The 21,893-nt window shown below is 40.9% G+C and overlaps 1 protein-coding gene across 1 annotated transcript; it reads right to left on the bottom strand.

The window, feature by feature from the left end:
• Nucleotides 1–21,026: 21,026 nt before the first annotated feature.
• Nucleotides 21,027–21,887, bottom strand: LOC119292316 (ervatamin-B-like). The gene has a single exon (XM_037571160.1). The coding sequence runs from the start codon at nucleotides 21,868–21,870 to the stop codon at nucleotides 21,271–21,273; it is 600 nt and encodes a 199-aa protein (XP_037427057.1). The 5' UTR covers nucleotides 21,871–21,887; the 3' UTR covers nucleotides 21,027–21,270.
• Nucleotides 21,888–21,893: the final 6 nt, after the last annotated feature.

Below are 21,893 nucleotides of genomic sequence, written 5' to 3'. Positions count from 1 at the left end.
TCATACTGCTTACCAGCATGTCATACCTTGGTTCGGCGGTATTGTTGGATGAACCGGCCCGGACCGAGATTACGTGTACGCTTACGCGAGACTGTTTCTACTGACGTGCTTTGCATACAGGTGGCTGGCGGGTGTCTGTTTCTCCAACTTTAGTTGAACCGAGTGTAGCTACGCCCGGTCCTTGCGAAGGTTAAAACATCACTAACTTGACGAACTATCGTTGTGGTTTTGATGCGTAGGTAAGAACGGTTCTTGCTCAGCCTGTAGCAGCCACGTAAAATTTGCAACAACAAAGTAGAGGAAGTCTAACTTGTTTTTGCAGGGCATGTTGTGATGTGATATGGTCAAGACGTGATGCTGTATTTTATTGTATGAGATGATCATGTTTTGTAACCGAGTTATCGGCAACAGGCAGGACCCATATGGTTGTTGCTTTATTGTATGAAACGCAAGCGCCCTGTAATTGTTTTACTTTATCACTAAGCGGTAGCGATAGTCGTAGAAGCAATAGATGGCGTAAACGACAACGATGCTACGATGGAGATCAAGGTGTCGCGCCGGTGACGATGGTGATCACGACGGTGCTTCGGAGATGGAGATCACAAACACAAGATGATGATGGCCATATCATATCACTTATATTGATTGCATGTGATGTTTATCCTTTATGCATCTTATCTTGCTTTGATTGACGGTAGCATTTTAAGATGATCTCTCACTAATTATCAAGAAGTGTTCTCCCTGAGTATGCACCGTTGCGAAAGTTCTTCGTGCTAAGACACCACGTGATGATCAGGTGTGATAGGCTCTACGTTCAAATACAACGGGTGCAAAACAGTTGCACACGCGGAATACTCAGGTTAAACTTGACGAGCCTAGCATATACATATATGGCCTCGGAACACGGAGACCGAAAGGTCGAGCGTGAATCATATTGTAGATATGATCAACATAGTGATGTTCATCATTGAAACTACTCGATCTCACGTGATGATCGGACATGGTTTAGTTGATTTGGATCACGTAATCACTTAGAGGATTATAGGGATGTCTATCTAAGTGGGAGTTCTTAAGTAATATGATTAATTGAACTTAAATTTATCATGAACTTAGTCCTGGTAGTATTTTGCAAATTATGTTGTAGATCAATAGCTTGCGTTGTTGCTTTCATATGTTTATTTTGATATGTTCCTAGAGAAAATTGTGTTGAAAGATGTTAGTAGCAATGATGCGTATTGGATCCATGATCTAAGGTTTATCCTCATTGGTACACAGACGAATTATGTCCGTAATGCACCGCTAGGTGATAGACCTATTGAGGAGCAGATGTAGACGTTATGAACGTTTGGCTAGCTCAATATGATGACTACTTGATAGTTTAGTGAACCATACTTAACGGCTTAGAATCGGGACTTCAAAGACATTTTGAACGTCATGGACCATATGAGATGTTCCAGGAGTTGAAGTTAATATTTCAAGCAAATACCCGAGTTGAGAGATATGAAGTCTCCAACAAGTTCTATGGCTAAAAGATGGAGGAGAATCGCTCAACTAGTGAACATGTGCTCAGATTGTCTGGGTACTACAATCGCTTGAATCAAGTGTGAGTTGATCTTCCAGATAAGATAGTGATTGACAGAGTTCTCTAGTCATCATCACCAAGTTTGTAGAACTTTGTGATGAACTATAGTATGCAAGGGATGACGAAAATGATTCCCGAGCTCTTCGTGATGTTGAAATCAACGAAGGTAGAAATCAAGAAAGAGCATCAAGTGTTGATGGTTGACAAGATCACTAGTTTCAAGAATATGGCAAAGGAAAAGAAAGGGAACTTCAAGTAGAATGACAAGCAAGTTGTCACTCCCATGAAGAAGCCCAAAGCTGAACCAAAGCCTGAAACTGAGTGCTTACACTACAAAGGAAATGGTCACTTGAAACGGAAATACCCTGAATATTTGGTGGATAAGAAGGATGGCATAGTGAACAAGGGTATATTTGATATACAAGTTATTGATGTGTACCTTACTAGTGTTTATAGTAGACCCTGAGTATTCGATACTTGTTCGGTTGCTAAAAATTAGTGACTCGAAACAGGAGTTACAGAATAAACAGAGACTAGTTGAGGGTGAAGTGATGATGTGTATTGGAAATGGTTCCAAGATTGATATGATCATCATCGCACACTCCCTATACTTTCGGGATTAGTGTAAAACCTAAATAAATGTTATTTGGCATTTGCGTTGAGCATGAATATGATTTGATCATGTTTATTGCGATACGGTTATTCATTTAAAGTCAAGGAATAATTGTTGTTCTGTTTACATAAATAAAACCTTCGATGGTCATACAGCCAATGAAAATAGTTTGTTGGATCTTGATCGTAGTAATACACATATTCATAATATTGATGCCAAAAGATGCAAAGTTGACAATGATAGTGTAACTTATTTGTGGCACTGTCGTTTGGGTCATATCGGTGTAAAGGGCATGAAGAAACTCCATAAAGATGGACTTTTGGAATCACTTGGTTATTAATCATTTGATGCTTGTGAACCGTGCCTTTTGGGCAAGATGACTAAAACTCCATTCTCCGGAATAATGGAACGAGCTACTGACTTGTTGGAAATAGTACATACCGATGTATGCGATCCAATGAGTGTTGATGCTTGTGGCAAGTATCATTATTTTCTGACCTTCACAAATGATTTGAGCAGATATGCGTATATCTACTTGATGAAACATAAGTCTGAAATAGTTGAAAAGTTCAAAGAATTTCAGAGTGAAGAGGAAAAATCATCGTAACAAGAAAAAAAGTTTCTATGATCTGATCGTAGAGATGAATATTTGAGCTACGAGTTTGGCCTTCATTTTAAACAATGTGGAATAGTTTCACAGCTAACGCCACATGGAACACCACAGCGTAATGGTGTGTCCGAACGTCATAACCGCACTTTATTGGATATGGTGCAATCTATGATGTATCTTACCGATTTACCACTATCGTTTTGCGGTTATGCATTAGAGATAGTTGCGTTCACTTTAAATAGGGCACCATCAAAATCGGTTGAGACGACGGCTTCTGAACTGTGGTTTGGCAAGAAACCAAAGTTGTCGTTTCTTAAAGTTTGGGTCTGCGATGCTTGTGTGAAAAAGTTTCAACCTGATAAGCTCGACCCAAATCGGAGAAGTGCGTCTTCATAGAATACCCAAAGGAAACTGTTGGGTACACCTTCTATCACAGATCCGAAAGCAAGATATTCGTTGCTAAGATGGATCCTTTCTAGAGAAGGAGTTTCTCTCGAAAGAAGTGAGTGGGAGGAAAGTAGAACTTGATGAGGTAATTGTACCCTCTCCCTTATTGGAAAGTAGTTCATCACAGAAATCAGTTTCAGTCATTCCTACACCAATTAGTGAGGAAGCTAATGATGATGATTATGAAACTTCAGATCAAGTTACTACAGAACCTCGTAGGTCTTCCAGAATAAGATCCGCACCAGAGTAGTACGGTAATCCTATTCTGGAAGTCATGTAACTAGACCATGATGAACCTACGAACTATGAGGAAGCGATGATGAGCCCAGATTCCATGAAATGGCTTGAGGCCATGAAATCTAAGATGGGATCCATGTATGAGAACAAAGTGTGGACTTTGGTTGTCTTGCCCGATGATCGGCAAGCCATAGTAAATAAATGGATCTTCAAGAGGAAGACGGACGCTGATTGTAGTGTTACTATCTACAAAGCTCGACTTGTCGCATAAAAGGTTTTTCGACAAGTTTAGGGTGTTGAATATGATGAGATTTTCTCACTCATATCGATGCTTAAGTCTGTCCGGATCATGTTAGCAATTGCCACATTTTATGAAATCTGGCAAAAGGATGTCAAAATTGCATTCCTTAATGAATTTATTAAAGAAGAGTTGTATATGATGCAACCAAAAGGTTTTGTCAATCATAAAGGTCCTAACAAAGTGTGCAAGCTCCAGCGATCCATTTATGGACTGGTGCAAGCCTCTCGAAGTTGGAATATACGCTTTGATGAGTTGATCAAAGCATATGGTTTTATACAGACTTTTTGAGAAGCCTGTATTTACAAAAAAGTGAGTGGGAGCTCTGTAGCATTTCTAATATTATATGTGGATGACATATTGTTGGTTGGAAATGATATAGAAATTCTGGATTGCATGAAAGGATACTTGAATAAGAGTTTTTCAAAGCAAGACCTCGGTGAAGCTGCTTACACATTGAGCATCAAGATCTATATAGATAGATCAAGATGCTTGATAAGATTTTTCAATTAGTACATACATTGATAATTTTTTTTGAAATAGTTCAAAATGGAACAGTCAAAGAAGGAGTTCTTGCCTGTGTTGCAAGGTGTGAAGTTGAGTAAGACTACCCAACCATGGCAGAAAATAGAAAGAGAATGAAAAGTCATCCCTATGCCTCAGTCATAGGTTCTATAAAGTATGCTATGCTCTGAACCAGACCTATTGTATACCTTGCTCTGAGTTTGACAAAGGAATACAATTTTGATCTAATAGTAGATCACTGGAAAGCGGTCAAGAATATCCTTAGTGAGGACTAAGGAGATGTTTCTCGATTATGGAGGTGATAAAAGATTTCGTTGTAAAAGTTACATCGGCGCAAACATTTACACTGATCCAGATGACTCCAAGTCTCAATCTGGATACATATTGAAAATGGGAGCAATTAGCTAGAGTAGCTCCGTGCAGAGCATTGTAGACATAGAATACTTGCAAAATACATACGGCTCTGAATATGATAGACCCGTTAACTAAACTTCTCTCACAAGCAAAACCTGATCATACCTTAGTACTCTTTGGGTGTTAATAACATAGTGGTGTGAACTAGATTATTGACTCTAGTAAACCATTTGGGTGTTGGTTACATGACGATGTGAACTATGGGTGTTAATCACATGGTGATGTGAACTATTGATGTTAAATCACATGGCGATGTGATCTAGATTATTGACTCTAGTGCAAGTGGGAGACTTAAGGAAATATGCCCTAGAGGCAATAATAAAGTTATTATTTATTTCCTTATATCAAAATAAATGTTTATTATTCATGCTAGAATTGCATTAACCGGAAACTTAGTACATGTGTGGATACATAGACAAACAGAGTGTCACTAGTATGCCTCTACTTGACTAGCTCGTTGATCAAAGATGGTTAAATTTCCTAGCCATAGACATGAGTTGTCATTTGATTAACGGGATCACATCATTAGGAGAGTGATGTGATTGACTTGACCCATCCCGTTTACCGGAGGAACACTTTGTGTGCTACCAAACATCACATCGTAACTGGGTGATTATAAAGGTGCTCTACAGGTGTCTCCGAAGGTACTTGTTGGGTTGGCGTATTTCGAGATTAGGATTTGTCACTCCGATTGTCGGAGAGGTATCTCTGGGCCCTCTAGTTAATGCACATCACTTAATCCTTGCAAGCATTGCAACTAATGAGTTAGTTGCGAGATGATGTATTACGGAACGAGTAAAGAGACTTGTCGGTAACGAGATTGAACTAGGTATTGAGATAACGACGATCGAATCTCGGGCAAGTAACATACCGATGGCAAAGGGAACAACGTATGTTGTTATGCGGTTTGACCGACAAAGATTTTTGTAGAATATGTGGGAGCCAATATGGGCATCCAGGTCCCGCTATTGGTTATTGACCAGAGACGTGTCTCGGTCATGTCTAAATAGTTCTCGAACCCGTAGGGTCCGCACGCTTAACGTTCATTGACGATATAGTACTATGAGTTATGTATGTTGGCGACTGAATGTTGTTCGGAGTTTTTGGATGAGATCACGGATATGACGAGGAACTCCGAAATGGTCCGGAAGTAAAGATTGATATGTGGATAGTAGTGTTTAATCTCCGGAAAGGTTCCGGAATCCACCGTAAGGGGTTCCGGATGTTTCCCGAAATGTTTGGTTACAAGAACACGTTATTTGGGCCAAAGGGGAAAGCCCACAAGGTTTTTGGAAAGCGCAAAAGGAAGTTTTGCGGAGTCCAGGGGCCAGACGCCAGGGTCCCTGGCATCTGGGTCCAGATGCCAGGAACCCTGGCGTCTGGCCCTGGAGTCCGAGAAGGACTCTTGCCTTTCAAACAAAACCGACTTTAAGGAGGCTTTTACTCCAAGTTTCGACACCAAGGCTCAACATATAAATAGAGGTGTAGGGCTAGCACCCAAGACACATCAAGAAACACCAAGCCGTGTGCCGGCAACCCCGTCCCCTCTAGTTTATCCTCCATCATAGTTTCCGTAGTGCTTAGGCGAAGCCCTGCGGAGATTGTTCTTCACCAACACCGTCACCACGCCGTCGTGCTGCCGGAACTCATCTACTACTTCGCCCATCTTGCTGGATCGAGAAGGCGAGGACGTCATCGAGCTGAACGTGTGTAGAACTCGGAAGTGCCGTGCATTCGGAACTTGGATCGGTCGGATCGTGAAGACGTACGACTACATCAACTGCGTTGATAAACGCTTCCGCTTAGCAATCTTCAAGGGTATGAAGATAGACTCCCCTCTCGTTGCAATGCATCACCATGATCTTGCGGCCGGGCCTCGATTCCTTTCCTTGTCTCCATTCTTTGATTCGCTTCTTCGCGCAAGCACTTGGTTCACCCCTTACTATAACCATCCCACTCAATCTTTTACACCTGTGCGTAGGATATTTTTTAAAATTACTATGTTCCCCAACACCATCCTCCATCACCAATTTCATGATGCTCACCGCCGTGCGTCAGTAATCCCATCATAGGCTCTCTGGACGGTGATGGGATGGATGAGATTTACCATGTAATCGACTTAGTTTTTATAGGGTTTGATCCCTAGTATCAATTATGTTCTAATATTGATGTTGCTATGACTTTGCCATGCTTAATGCTTGTCACTAGGGCCCGAGTGCCATGATTTCAGATCTAAACTCATTATGTTTTCTTGAATATATGTGAGTTCTTGATCCTATCTTGCAAGTCAATAGTCACCTAGTATGTGTTATGATCCGGCAACCCCGAAGTGACAATAACCGGGACCACTCCCAGTGATGACCGTAGTTTGAGGAGTTCATGTATTAACTAACTGTTAATGCTTTGGTTCGGTACTCTATTAAAAGGAGGCCTTAATATCCCTTAGTTTCCAATACGACCCCGCTGCCACGGGAGGGTAGGACAAAAGATGTCATGCAAGTTCTTTTCCATAAGCACGTATGACTATTTCGGAATACATGCCTACATTATATTGATGAACTAGAGCTAGTTCTGTGTCACCCTATGTTATAAATGTTGCATGATGAATTGCATCTGACATAATTATCCATCATTGATCCATTGCCTATGAGATTTTCACATATTGATTTTTGCTAAGTTACTTCTCCATTGCCACTGTTAGGATTGCTACAAAACCGTTAATGTTACTTTTGCCACCGTTACCGTTACTTCCTACTACTTTGCTACTAAATACTTTGCTGCAGATATTAAGTCTTTCAGGTGTGGTTGAATTGACAACTCAGTTGCTAATACTTGAGAATATTCTTTGGCTCCCCTTGTGTCGAATCAATAAATTTGGGTTGAATACTCTACCATCGAAAATTGTTGCAATCGCCTATACTTGTGGTTATCAAGACTCTTTCCTGGCTCCGTTGCCCGGGAGCATAGCTCTATTCTTTGAGTCACTTGGGATTTATATCTGCTGATCACTATGAGGAACTTGAAAGATGAAAGAACCAAGATTTTCCCCTCAACTACGAGGGTAGGTAAGGAACTCCCATCTAGCTATGCACTTGATTCACCTTCTATTATGAGTAAATTTGCGACACCTGCACCACCTATTGATTCTAATATGTCGCACGTTATTGATGATGCCACTTGTGCAATGCATAATGCTTATGATGAAACTACTGTTAGGGAACGTAGTAATTTCAAAAAATTTCCTACGCACACGCAAGATCATGGTGATGCATAGCAATGAGAGGGGAGAGTATGTCCACGTACCCTCGTAGACCGAAAGCGGAAGCGTTATAACAACGCGGTTGATGTAGTCGTACGTCTTCACGGCCCAGCCGATCAAGCACCGAAACTACGGCACCTCCAAGTTCTAGCACACGTTCAGCTCGATGACGATCCCCGGACTCCGATCCAGCAAAGTGTCGGGGAAGAGTTCCGTCAGCACGACGGCGTGGTGACGAGCTTGATGTTCTACTGTCGCAGGGCTTCGTCTAAGCACCGCTACAATATTATCGAGGACTATGGTGGAGGGGGGCACCGCACACGGCTAAGAGATCTCAAGGATCAAGTGTTGTTGTGTCTAGAGGTGCCCCCCTACCCCCGTATATAAAGGAGCAAAGGGGAGGGGGCAGCCGTCCTAGGAGGGTGTGCGCCAAGGGGAGTCCTACTCCCACAGGGAGTAGGACTCCCTCCATCCTTGTTGGAGTAGGAGAAGGGGAAAGAGGGGGAGAGGAAGAAGGAAAAAGGGGTTGCGCCCCTTGTCCAATTCGGACCATAGGGGGGGCGCAGGCCTCCTTCCTTTTGGCCTCTCTCCTCTATTCCCGTATGGCCTAATAAGGCCCATATACTCCCCGACGAATTCCCGTAACTCTCTTGTACTCCGAAAAATACCCGAAACACTAGGAACCTTTCCGAACTCCGAATAGTCTCGTCCAATATATAGATATTTACGTCTCGACCATTTCGAGACTCATCGTCAGGTCCCCGATCTCATCCGGGACTCCGAACTCCTTCGGTACATCAAAACTCATAAACTCATAATATAACTGTCATCGAAACCTTAAGCGTGCGGACCCTACGGGTTCGAGAACAATGTAAACATGACCGAGACACGTCTTCGGTCAATAACCAATAGCAGAACCTGGATGCTCATATTGGTTCCCACATATTTTACGAAGATCTTTATCGGTCAGACCGCATAACAACATACGTTGTTCCCTTTGTCATCGGTATGTTACTTGCTCGAGATTCGATCGTCGGTATCTCAATACCTAGTTCAATCTCGTTACCGGCAAGTCTCTTTACTCGTTTCGTAATACATCATCCCGCAACTAACTCATTAGTTACAATGCTTGCAAGGCTTAAGTGATGTGTATTACCGAGAGGGCCTAGAGATACGTCTCCGACAATCGGAGTGACAAATCCTAATCTCGAAGTATGCCAACCCAACATGTACCTTCGGAGACACCTGTAGAGCACCTTTATAATCACCCAGTTACGTTGTGACGTTTGGTAGCACGCAAAGTGTTTCTCCGGTAAACGTGAGTTGCATAATCTCATAGTCATAGGAACATCTATAAGTCATGAAGAAAGCAATAGCAACATACTAAACGATTGTGTGCTAAGCTAACGGAATGGGTCATGTCAATCACATCATTCTCCTAATGATGTGATCCCATTAATCAAATGACAACACATGTCTATGGTCAGGAAACATAACCAGCTTTGATCAACAAGCTAGTCAAGTAGAGGCACACTAGTGACACTTTGTTTGTCTATGTATTCACACATGTATTATGTTTCCGGTTAATACAATTCTAGCATGAATAATAAACATTTATCATTAAATAAGGAATTAAATAATAACTTTATTATTGCCTCTAGGGCATATTTCCTTCAGTCTCCCACTTGCACTAGAGTCAATAATCTAGTTCACATCGCCATGTGATTTAACACCAATATTCACATCTGTATGTGATTAACACCCATAGTTCACATCGTTATGTGATCAACACCCAAAGGGTTTACTAGAGTCAATAATCTAGTTCACATCGCTATGTGATTAACACTCAAAGAGTACTAAGGTATGATCATGTTTTTCTCATGAGAGAAGTTTAGTCAATGGGTCTGTTACATTCAGAGCCGCATGTATTTTGCAAATATTCTATGTGTACAATGCTCTGCACAGATCTACTCTAGCTAATTGCTCCCACTTTTAATATGTATCCAGATTGATACTTAGATTCATCTGGATCGGTGTAAAAGCTTGCATCGATGTAACTCTTTACGACGAACTCTTTTATCACCTCCATAATCGAGAAACATCTCCTTAGTCCTTACTAAGGATATTCTTGACCGCTGTCCAGTGATATACTCTTAGATCAAAATTGTATTCCTTTGCCAAAATCGAGGTATACAATAGGTCTGGTACACAACATAGCATACTTTATAGAACCTATGACTAAGGCATAGGGAATGTGTTTTCATTCTCTTTCTATTTTCTGCCATGGTCGGGTTTTGAGTCTTACTCAACTTCACACCTTTGCATCACAGGCAAGAACTCTTTCTTTGACCGTTCCATTTTGAACTTCTTCAAAATTTTGTCAAGGTATGTACTCATTGAAAAATCTTATCAAGCGTCTTGATCTATCTCTATAGATCTTGATGCTCAATGTGTAAGCAGCTTCATCGAGGTCTTTCTTTGAAAAAACTTCTTTCAAATACTTCTTTATGCTTTCCAGAAAAATTCTACATCATTTCCTATCAACAATATGTCATTCACATATACTTATCAGAAAGGTTGTAGTGCTCCCACTCACTTTCTTGTAAATACAGGCATTTCCAAAAGTCTTTATAAAATCATATGCTTTGATTAACTTATCAAAGCGTATATTCCAACTCCGAGATGCTTGCACCAGTCCATTGATGGATCGCTGGAGCTTGCACATTTTGTTAGCACCTTTGGGATCGACAAAACCTTCTGGTTGCATCATATAGAACTTTTCTTCTAGAAATCCGTTCAGGAACACAGTTTTGATATCCATTTGCCAGATTTCATAAAATGTGGCAATTTGCTAACATTATTCAGACAGACTTAAGCATCGTTTCGAGTGAGAAAATCTCATCATATTCAACACACCTTGAACTTGTCGAAAACCTTTCGCAACAAGTCGAGCTTTGTAGATAGTGACACTACTATCAGTGTCCGTATTCATCTTGAAGATCCATTTATTTAACATGGCTTGCAGATCATCGATCAAGTCAATCAAAGTCCACACTTTGTTTTCATACATGGATCATATCTTAGATTTTATGGCCTCAAGCCATTTCGCGGAATCTGGGCTCATCATCGCTTCCTCATAGTTCGTAAATTCATCATGGTCTAGTAACATGACTTCTAGAACGGGATTATCGTACCACTCTGGTGCGGATATTATTCTGTTTGACCTACAAGGTTCAGTAACAACTTGATCTGAAGTTCCATGATCATCATCATTAACTTCCTCACTAATTGGTGTAGATGTCACAGTAACCGATTTCTGTGATGAACTACTTTCCAATAAGGGAGCAGGTATAGTTACCTCATCAAGTTCTACTTTCCTCCCACTCACTTCTTTCGAGAGAAAATCCTTCTCTGGAAAGGATCCATTTTAGCAACGAATATCTTGCCTTTGGATCTGTGATAGAAGGTGTACCCAACAGTTTCCTTTGGGTATTCAATGAAGACGCACTTCTCCGATTTAGGTTCGAGCTTATCAGGTTGAAACTTTTTCACAGAAGCATCGCAGTCCCAAACTTTAAGAAACGACAACTTTGGTTTCTTGCCAACCCACAGTTCATAAGGCGTCGTCTCAACGGATTTTGATGGTGCCCTATTTAAAGTGAATGCAACTGTCTCTAATGCATAACCCCAAAATGATAGTGGTAAATCGGTAAGATACATCGTAGATTGCACTATATCTAATAAAGTGCGGTTACGACATTCGGACACACCATTACACTGTGGTGTTCCGGGTGGCGTGAGTTTCGAAACTATTCCGCTTTGTTTTAATTGAAGACCAAACTCGTAACACAAATATTCATCTCCACGATCAGATCGCAGAAACTTTATTTTCTTGTTATGATGATTTTCCACTTCACTCTAAAATTCTTTGAACCTTTCAAAAAATTTAAACTTATGTTTCATCACGTAGATATACCTATATCTGCTCAAATCATCTGTGAAGGTCAGAAAATAATGATACTTGCCACGAGCATTAATACTCACAGGTCTGCATACATCAGTATGTATTATTTCCAACAAGTCAGTAGCTCGATCCATTGTTCTGGAGAACGGAGTTTTAGTCATCTTGCCCAAAAGGCATGGTTCACAAGCATCAAATGATTCATAACCAAGTGATTCCGAAAATCCATTTTTATGGAGTTTCTTCATGCGCTTTGCACCGATATGACCCAAACGGCAGTGCCACAAATAAGTTGCACTATCATTATTAACTTTGCATCTTTTGGCATCAATATTATGAATATGTGTATTACTACGATCGAGATCCAACAAACTATTTTCATTGGGTGTATGACCATTGAAGGTTTTATTCATGTAAACATAACAACAATTATTCTCTGACTTTAAATGAATAACCGTATTGCAATAAACATGATCAAATCATATTCATGCTCAACGCAGACACCAAATAACATTTATTTATGTTCAACACTAATCTCGGAAGTGTAGGGAGAGTGTGATGATGATCATATGATCTTGGAACTACTTCCAACACACATCGTCACTTCACCCTCAACTAGTCTTTGTTTATTCTATAACTCCTGTTTCGAGTTACTAATTATAGCAACTGAACAAGTATCAAATACTCAGGGGCTACTATAAACACTAGTAAAGTACACATCAATAACATGTATATCAAATATACCCTTGTTCACTTTGCCATCCTTCTTATCCACCAAATATTCAAGGCATTTCTGCTTCTAGTGACCATTTCCTTTGTAGTATAATCACTCAGTTTCAGGCTTTGGTCCAGCTTTGGGCTTCTTTGCGGGAGTGACAACTTGCTTGCCATTCTGCTTGAAGGTCCCGTTCTTTCCCTTTGCCCTTTTCTTGACACTAGTGGTCTTGTCAATCATCAACACTTGATGCTCTTTCTTGATTTCTACCTTTGTCGATTTTAACATCACAAAGAGCTTGGGAATCGTTTACGTCATCCCTTGCATACTATAGTTCATCACAAAGTTCTACTAACTTGGTGATGGTGACTAGAGAATTATGTCAATTTCTATCTTATCTGGAAGATTAATTCCCACTTGATTCAAGCGATTGTAGTACCCAGACAATCTTAGCACATGCTCACTAGTTGAGCGATTCTCCTCCATCTTTTAGCCATAGAACTTGTTGGAGACTTCATATCTCTCAACTTGGGTATTTGCTTGAAATATTAACTTCAACTCCTGGAACATCTCATATGGTCCATGACGTTCAAAACATCTTTAAAGTCCCAGTTCTAAGCCGTTAAGCATGGTGCACTAAACTATCAAGTAGTCATCATATTGATCTAGCCAAATGTTCATAACGTCTGCATCTGCTCCTGCAATAGGTCTGTCACCTAGTGGTGCATTAAGGACATAATTCTTCTATGCAGCAATGAGGATAAACCTCAGACCATGGATCCAATCCGCATCATTGCTACTAACATCTTTCAACACAATTTTCTCTAGGAACATATCAAAATAAACATATGAAAGCAACAACGCAAGCTATTGATCTACAACACAATTTGCAAAATACTACCAAGACTAAGTTCATGATAAATTTAAGTTCATTTAATCATATTACTTAAGAACTCCCAATTAGATAGAAATCCCTCTAATCCTCTATGTGATTACGTGATCCATATCAACTATACCATGTCCGATCATCACGTGAGATGGAGTAGTTTCAACGGTGAACATCAATATGTTGATCATATCTACTATATGATTCACGCTCGACCTTTCGGTCTCCGTGTTCCGAGGCCATATCTGGTATATGCTAGGCTCGTCAAGTTTAACCTGAGTATTCCGCGTGTGCAACTGTTTTGCACCCGTTGTATTTGAACGTAGAGCTTATCACACCCGATCATCACGTGGTGTCTCAGCACGAAGAACTTTCGCAATGATGCATACTCAGGGAGAACACTTTTACTATGATAATTTAGTGAGGCATCATCTTATAATGCTACCGTTAATCAAAGCAAGATAAGATGCATAAAAGATAAACATCACATGCAATCAATATAAGTGATATGATATGGCCATCATCATCTTGTGCTTGTGATCTCCATCTTCGAAGCACCGTCATGATCACCATCGTCACCGGCGCGACACCTTGATCTCCATCGTAGCATCGTTGTCGTCTCGCCAATATTATGCTTCTATGACTATCGCTACCGCTTAGTGATAAAGTAAAGCATTACAGGGCGATTGCATTGCATACAATAAAGCGACAACCATATGGCTCTTGCCAGTTTCCGATAACTCTGTTACAAAACATGATCATCTCATACAATAAAATTTATCATCATGTCTTGACCATATCACATCACAACATGCCCTGCAAAAACAAGTTAGACATCCTCTACTTTGTTGTTGCAAGTTTTACGTGGCTGCTACGGGCTTAGCAAGAACCGTTCTTACCTACGCATCAAAACAACAACGATAGTTTGTCAAGTTGGTGCTGTTTTAACCTTCGCAAGGACCGGGCGTAACCACACTCGGTTCAACTAAAGTTGGAGAAACTGACACCCGCCAGCCACCTGTGTGCAAAGCACGTCGGTAGAACCAGTCTTGTGTAAGCGTACGCGTAATGTCGGTCCGGGCCGCTTCACCAACAATACTGCTGAACCAAAGTATGACATGTTGGTAAGCAGTATGACTTATATCGCCCACAACTCACTTGTGATCTACTCGTGCATATGACATCTACGCATAAAACCTGGCTCGGATGCCAATGTTGGGGAACGTAGTAATTTCAAAAAAATTCCTACGCACACGCAAGATCATGGTGATGCATAGCAACGAGAGGGGAGAGTATGTTCACGTACCCTCGTAGACCAAAAGCGGAAGTGTTATAACAAAGCGGTTGATGTAGTCGTACGTCTTCACGGCCCAACCGATCAAGCACCGAAACTACGGCTCCTCCGAGTTCTAGCACACGTTCAGCTCGATGACGATCCCCGGACTCCGATCCAGCAAAGTGTCGGGGAAGAGTTCCGTCAGCACGACGGCGTGGTGACGATCTTGATGTTCTACTGTCGCAGGGCTTCGCCTAAGCACCACTACATTATTATCGAGGACTATGGTGGAGGGGGGCACCGCACACGGCTAAGAGATCTCAAGGATCAATTGTTGTTGTGTCTAGAGGTGCCCCCCTGCCCCCGTATATAAAGGAGCAAGGGGGAGGGGGCGGCCGGCCTAGGAGGGGGCGCACCAAGGGGAGTCCTACTCCCACCGGGAGTAGGACTCCCTTCTTCCTTGTTGGAGTAGGAGAAGGGGAAAGAGGGGGAGAGGAAGAAGGAAAAGGGGGCTGCGCCCCTTGTCCAATTTGGACCAGAGGGGGCGCAGGCCTCCTTCCTTTTGGCCTCTCTACTCTATTCCCGTATGGCCCAATAAGGCCCATATACTCCCCGGCGAATTCCCGTAACTCTCCCGTACTCCAAAAAATACCCGAAACACTCGGAACCTTTCCGAACTCCGAATATAGTCGTCCAATATATCGATCTTTACGTCTCGACCATTTCGAGACTCCTCGTCATGTCCCCGATCTCATCCGGGACTCTGAACTCCTTCGGTAATTCAAAACTCATAAACTCATAATATAACTGTCATCGAAACCTTAATCGTGCGGACCCTACGGATCGAGAACAATGTAGACACGACTGAGACACGTCTCCGGTCAATAACCAATAGCTGAACCTGGATGCTCATATTGGTTCCCACATATTCTACGAAGATCTTTATCGGTCAGACCGCATAACAACATACGTTGTTCCCTTTGTCATCGGTATGTTACTTGCCCGAGATTCGATCGTCGGTATCTCAATACCTAGTTCAATCTCGTTACCGGCAAGTCTCTTTACTCGTTCTGTAATACATCATCCCGCAACTAACTCATTAGTTGCAATGCTTGCAAGGCTTAAGTGATGTGTATTATCGAGAGGGCCGAGAGATACCTCTCCGACAATCGGAGTGACAAATCCTAATCTCGAAATACGCCAACCCAACATGTACCTTCGGAGACACCTGTAGAGCACCTTTATAATCACCCAGTTACGTTGTGACGTTTGGTAGCACCCAAAGTGTTCCTCCGATAAACGGGAGTTGCATAATCTCATAGTCATAGGAACATGTATAAGTCATGAAGAAAGCAATAGCAACATACTAAACGATCGTGTGCTAAGCTAACGGAATGGGTCATGTCAATCACATCATTCTCCTAATGATGTGATCCCATTAATCAAATGACAACACATGTCTATGGTCAGGAAACATAACCATCTTTGATCAACAAGCTAGTCAAGTAGAGGCACAGTAGTGACACTTTGTTTGTCTATGTATTCACACATGTATTATGTTTCTGATTAATACAATTCTAGCATGAATAATAAACATATATCATTAAATAAGGAAATAAATAATAACTTTATTATTGCCTCTAGGGCATATTTCCTTCAACTTCTTCTCTACTTGATAATACTGTGCCATTAGGTGAATTTCTTGATGAACAACTTTCTAGGGTTAGATAGAATGAAATTTATTGAAACTTATAATATTGATGAAAGTGATGATGAAGATTCTCCCCCTAGATACGAATTGTTTGTTGTGCCTGAGGGTTATGTTATGAATGAAGAAACTTCTAGAGACCTTTTTGCTTCCAAAGATATATATGATCTTAAGAAACTGTTAGCTAAGCTGAAAGAAAAGTCTCTTAATGCTAAAATGAAATATGACCCTGCTTTTGCTACTTCACTTATCTGTGTTACTTATAAGGATTATGAATTCTCTGTCAATCCTGAGTTAATTACTTTGGTTGAATCTGATCCTTTTTATGGCTATGAATCTGAAACTGTTGTGGCACATCTTACTAAATTGAATGATATAGCCACCCTATTTACCCATGAGGTAAAAATTCGCCATTAGTATATCCTTAAATTATTTCAGTTCTCATTAAAGGGTGATGCTAAGATATGATTTAATTCTCTTGCTCCTGGTTGTGTGCATAGTCCCCAGGATATGATTTATTACTTCTCAGCAAAATATTTTCCCGCCCATAAGAAACAAGCTGCCTTAAGGGAAATATATAATTTTGAGCAAATTGGAGAAGAGAGTCTCCCACAAGCTTGGGGGAGGCTTCTCCGGTTACTTAATGCTTTTCCTGATCATCCTCTCAAGAAAAATGAAATACTTGATATATTTTATAATGGACTAACCGATGCTTCTAGACACCACCTAGATAGTTGTGCTGGTTGTGTTTTCAGGGAAAGAACTGTTGAGCAAGCTAAATTGCTATTGAATAATATATTGAGTAATGATAATAATTGGACACTTCCTGAACAAAGTCCTAAGACAACTCCGAAGAAAAGGGGTATACTATTTCTCAGTCCTAAAGATATGCAAGAGGTAAAGAAATCTATGAAAGAAAAAGGTATTAAAATTGAAGATGTTAAGAATTTGCCACCTATTGAAGAAATACATGGTCTTAATAACCCGACACAGGTAGTAAAGGCAAATTATCTCTATAGATTTGATGAAGGTGATATTCCTCGTAATAAGTCTGCTAGTCAATGCCTGGATGAGTTTGATAATTTTATTGTTAAACAAGAAAACTTCAATGCTTATGTTGGTAGACAATTGAAACGTAATGCTTATATGGTTGAACACTTGAGTGATTATATGTCTAGAGTTAAAGGTGACCTTAAGCTTATTAGTAACCATGCATCCATGGTTACCACTCAAGTAGAACAAGTATTTAAAGAACAAGACGATTTGCTCAATGAATTAAATAATAAGAACAATGATAATGATGTTAGAGTTATGACTAGAGGTGGTAAAATGACCCAGGAACCTTTGTATACTGAGGGCCATCCTAAGAGAGTTGAGCAAGATTCTCAGAGAACTAAGTTGATGCACCTAGCCATTGTAAGAAAAGAAAAGGAAAATTGATAGGACTTTGCATGCTTCTAGTGAACCTGTTATAGATACACCTGAGAATCCCAATGATATTTCTATTTCTGATGCTGAAACACAATTTGGTAATGAACATGAACCTAGTGATAATGTTAATGATGATGTTCATGTTCATGTTCAACCTAGCAATAACAATGATGTAGAGATTGAACCTGATGTTGATCTTGATAACCCACAATCAAAGAATCAACGATATGATAAGAGAGACTTCTTTGCTAGGAAGCATGGTAAAGAAAGAGAACCATTGGTTCAGAAACCCATGCCTTTTCCTCCTAAGCCATCCAAGAAAAAGGATGATGAGGATTTTGAGTGCTTTGCTGAAATGATTAGACCTATCTTTTTGCGTATGCATTTGACAGACATGCTTAAAATGAATCCTTATGCTAAGTATATGAAAGATATTGTTACAAATAAAAGGAAGATACCAGAAGCTGAAATTCCCACCATGCTTGCTAATTATACTTTTAAGGGTGGAATACTAAAGAAACTTGGAGATCCAGGAGTACCAACTATACCATGCTCCTTTAAAAGAAACTATGTTAAAACTACTTTATGTGATCTTGGAGCCGGTGTCAATGTTATGCCTCTCTCCTTATATCGTAGACTTGATTTGAATAAGTTGACACCTACTGAAATCTCTTTTCAAATGGCCGATAAATCAACCGCTATACCCGTTGGTTGCAAACTTACTATTTTAATGGACTTTGTTATTCTTAATATTTCCGAGGACGACAGTATGTCGATTATCCTTGGTAGACCCTTTTTTAATACTACAGGGGCTATTATTGATTGCAACAAAGGCAGTGTCACCTTTCATGTTAATGATAATAAGCATACGATACACTGTCTGAAGAAACAACCTCAAGTTCATAGTATCAATTCTATTGGAAATTTTTCAATGATTACTATTGGAGGTTTTGAATTACCTCTTCCTACTGTAAAAAAGAAATATGATATTCTTAATATTGGGGACATGCATATCCTCGTTGAGGTAACCTAGTGGCATTCGGAAATTCTCTGGTTACATGTTATTCGGAAGTAGTTTGTTAACAAGACTTGATCAACCTTGTTAGTGGATTCCTTTTGATGAGCATGAGATGGATGAAATTAGAAAGCAAAACTCTCTGTACCATCATTTTACTTTCTGTTATTTAGATTAAATAAAGTAAAAATAGTATTTTTTGTCTGTTTTTTGAATTATCCTTGCAATAAAAAATACCCTGAAAATAAAAGTTCTCTAAATGCCCTGAAAATGAAGTATGATTTTTTATAGAATATTTAAGTATTTCTGGCACTTAGAACACACCAGGGGTACCCACCATTTGGCCACAAGGGCACAGGACGCGCCCACACCCCTCGGGCGCGCCCCCTGCCTCGTGGACCCCACGTGGCCCCTCTCCACTTATTCCAGCACCCACACACTTCGTCTTCCTCCAAAAAATCATCCTGTAGCTCAAACTCGTGTTCTAGCTCGTTTTGCTGCCATTTTCGATCTCCTTGCTCAAAGCTCCATTCACAAAACTGCTTTGGGGGATTGTTTTTCGGTATGTGACTCCTCCAATGGTCCAATTAGTTTTTGTTCCAGTGCTTTATTTATTATAAACTTTTGCTGCTGAGGTGACCTTGTTCTTGAGCCTGCATGTTAAATTTATATGGTCCAAAGTAGTTTTAATGCATGATATAGCCTCTAGGCACTTGTAGGAGTAGTTGCTATCAATTTTCTTGAGTCTGGTTCACTTCTATTTTGAGTCACTAAAAATTTCAGAATTTTTTCAGAGAACGAAAATGATGAAGTGATTGTTGAGGGGCTCCTCGAGCCGAATCTCGAAGGATAAGCAGAATGTGGAGAATAAAAAGCCCAAATACAATCTTCCTCGCACTGTGGAGGTTATGTTGTACGAATGGCCTTGTGATGCGTTTTTGAGAGCCGCCAGAATTTACGACGACTTTTATTATTTGGCTGAGAATGCAGGCATCACCGACTTCCTCCACGACCAGTGTGAACAGTATCTCCTACTCACTAATATTTTCGTGCAAAACTTTTATTTCCATGCTAGAAAATCACCACCTTCAGTGGAGTTTTACTTATATGATGAGGTTAAGGAGATGTCACTCTATGATTTTTGTTTGGTTTGCAAGTTGCCCTTTGTGGGCAGCATCGAGGAACCACATCCTAGAGATGTGGATGGATTTACTGATAGAATTGCTATAGGATAAATGAGAAAAGTTTCAGATGCAAGGACTACTAGTATACATTTTCCTGTTCTATGTTACTTTGCAATATTCGCTATTAGATGCTTAATTGGTCACGGAAATAGCAATCAATTTGGGGGTACACTTGGGGGACATCCTCCCCGATTCGTTCAGATCTTGTGTTTAGACGTCCAGAAACGAACAAAATATGTGGGTATGCGTACATAATAACAGGAGCAAAATTGAGATGATCTGACGGCACAGTAATTTTGTCTTGATTACGACTTCAAAATGTACCCCACGGATTTTAGAGGTGGCAATCCTATATATCTACGTCTAATCTTCAGCCATCACAATCTAACAAATGGAGTTTTCATATGTTTTTAACGGTACCGTAAAAATGCTCATTGCACATGCAAATTTGATTTTAGAAAAATAATCCCAACAGAGAAGTAGAAACAAAGAAGAGAACACACGACCATGATAGTACCCAACATGTTATCTGTAAATTCAGACTGAGCTTCACTTTTTACCTCCAATTTGTACATTCGAGGAACCAGTTAACCCATTTCATGAGCATTCGTCTACATTACCCTATTTTAAAACTTTCTCCATGTTTCTCTCATGGGTGTCGATTGTAAAATGCGTGCGGCGATGATCACCGTTAGAGGATACCACAATGATGGCGAGGAGTGGAACACATGGAGAAGAGAAGGCTAGACATGATAGTCCATCCTGTCCTGAGATGTTTACACATTGTTGTAAAAGTATCTACCTAACATGCAGTTCATATCTAATAATAGGTAAAATGCTAAATGGAGTAAAACCGGGTACAAAGTTTTTTAGATGGGATATTTCGACACGGCATCCGTTAAATCGGTAAATATGTGTCACAAATGTACAATTAACTTGTAGAAAGTGTAATTCACACGACGATTTATTACACTCAGGCCATGCTATCGCACGCACGGTCTACCGATTATTGATCAAATTAAAGGGAAGTATAACAAAAATAGTAATTTAGCATTATCACAACGAAACGGAAGCAATTCCTTAGATATCACACATAGTGCTGCCTGTGGTCAAGCCGTGGGGTAGAAGGGCGAGGTGGCCAGGCCACATGTGCCCGTGGACGAGGGCACGTCCTTTGCGAGGTAGACATATCCTTGTTCACCCCAGTCGTTGCTCCATGAGTTCTTGGCAATCCAGTACTTGTTTCCCTCGCCAGGACCCTCGCAGTAGCCGACGATGGTGACGGCGTGGTTCACATTGGCGGAGCAGGGGCCACGGTAGATGCCGCCGGAGTAGAACTGGAACTGAAAACCGCTGGCGTCAATGTAGACCGTCACGGGCTGCATGGCCACGGCAATCGCCAGCTGACCTTCGTTGTTGGGTGGCACGGCCTTGAAGCCCTTGAGGGACGCCTGTTGGTCGAAGAGGAGCTTGTCCATGTCGCACTTTCCCTGGAATCCGGCGTATGGGTACCTCTCCTCCGACGTGATGCCACCACGTGCGGCCACAAGGGCCATAGCCGAGTCTGAGTGGCCGCCGCCGCAGCCGCCGCTCCGTGTGTCGCAATCCACGAGTACCTGCTCGGACAGCGACACCAGCTCCCCTGTCCTAATCTTGTTCATGCCTTCGATCGCCGCCACCGCCGCGAATGCCCAGCATGATCCTGCCATATTACAATTTTATCCATCCGCAC

The sequence above is a fragment of the Triticum dicoccoides genome, chromosome 4B (genome assembly GCF_002162155.2).
Source record: "Triticum dicoccoides isolate Atlit2015 ecotype Zavitan chromosome 4B, WEW_v2.0, whole genome shotgun sequence".
In the NCBI taxonomy this organism is placed as follows: Eukaryota; Viridiplantae; Streptophyta; class Magnoliopsida; order Poales; family Poaceae; genus Triticum; species Triticum dicoccoides.
The sequence above is the reverse complement of the archived record's forward strand: the minus strand, read 5'-3'. Positions and strand labels throughout refer to the sequence as shown.

Excerpts from the sequence above, each read along its gene's own strand:
- LOC119292316 (XM_037571160.1), bottom strand. The coding sequence starts at position 21,870 with ATGGCAGGATCATGCTGGGCATTCGCGGCGGTGGCGGCGATCGAAGGC.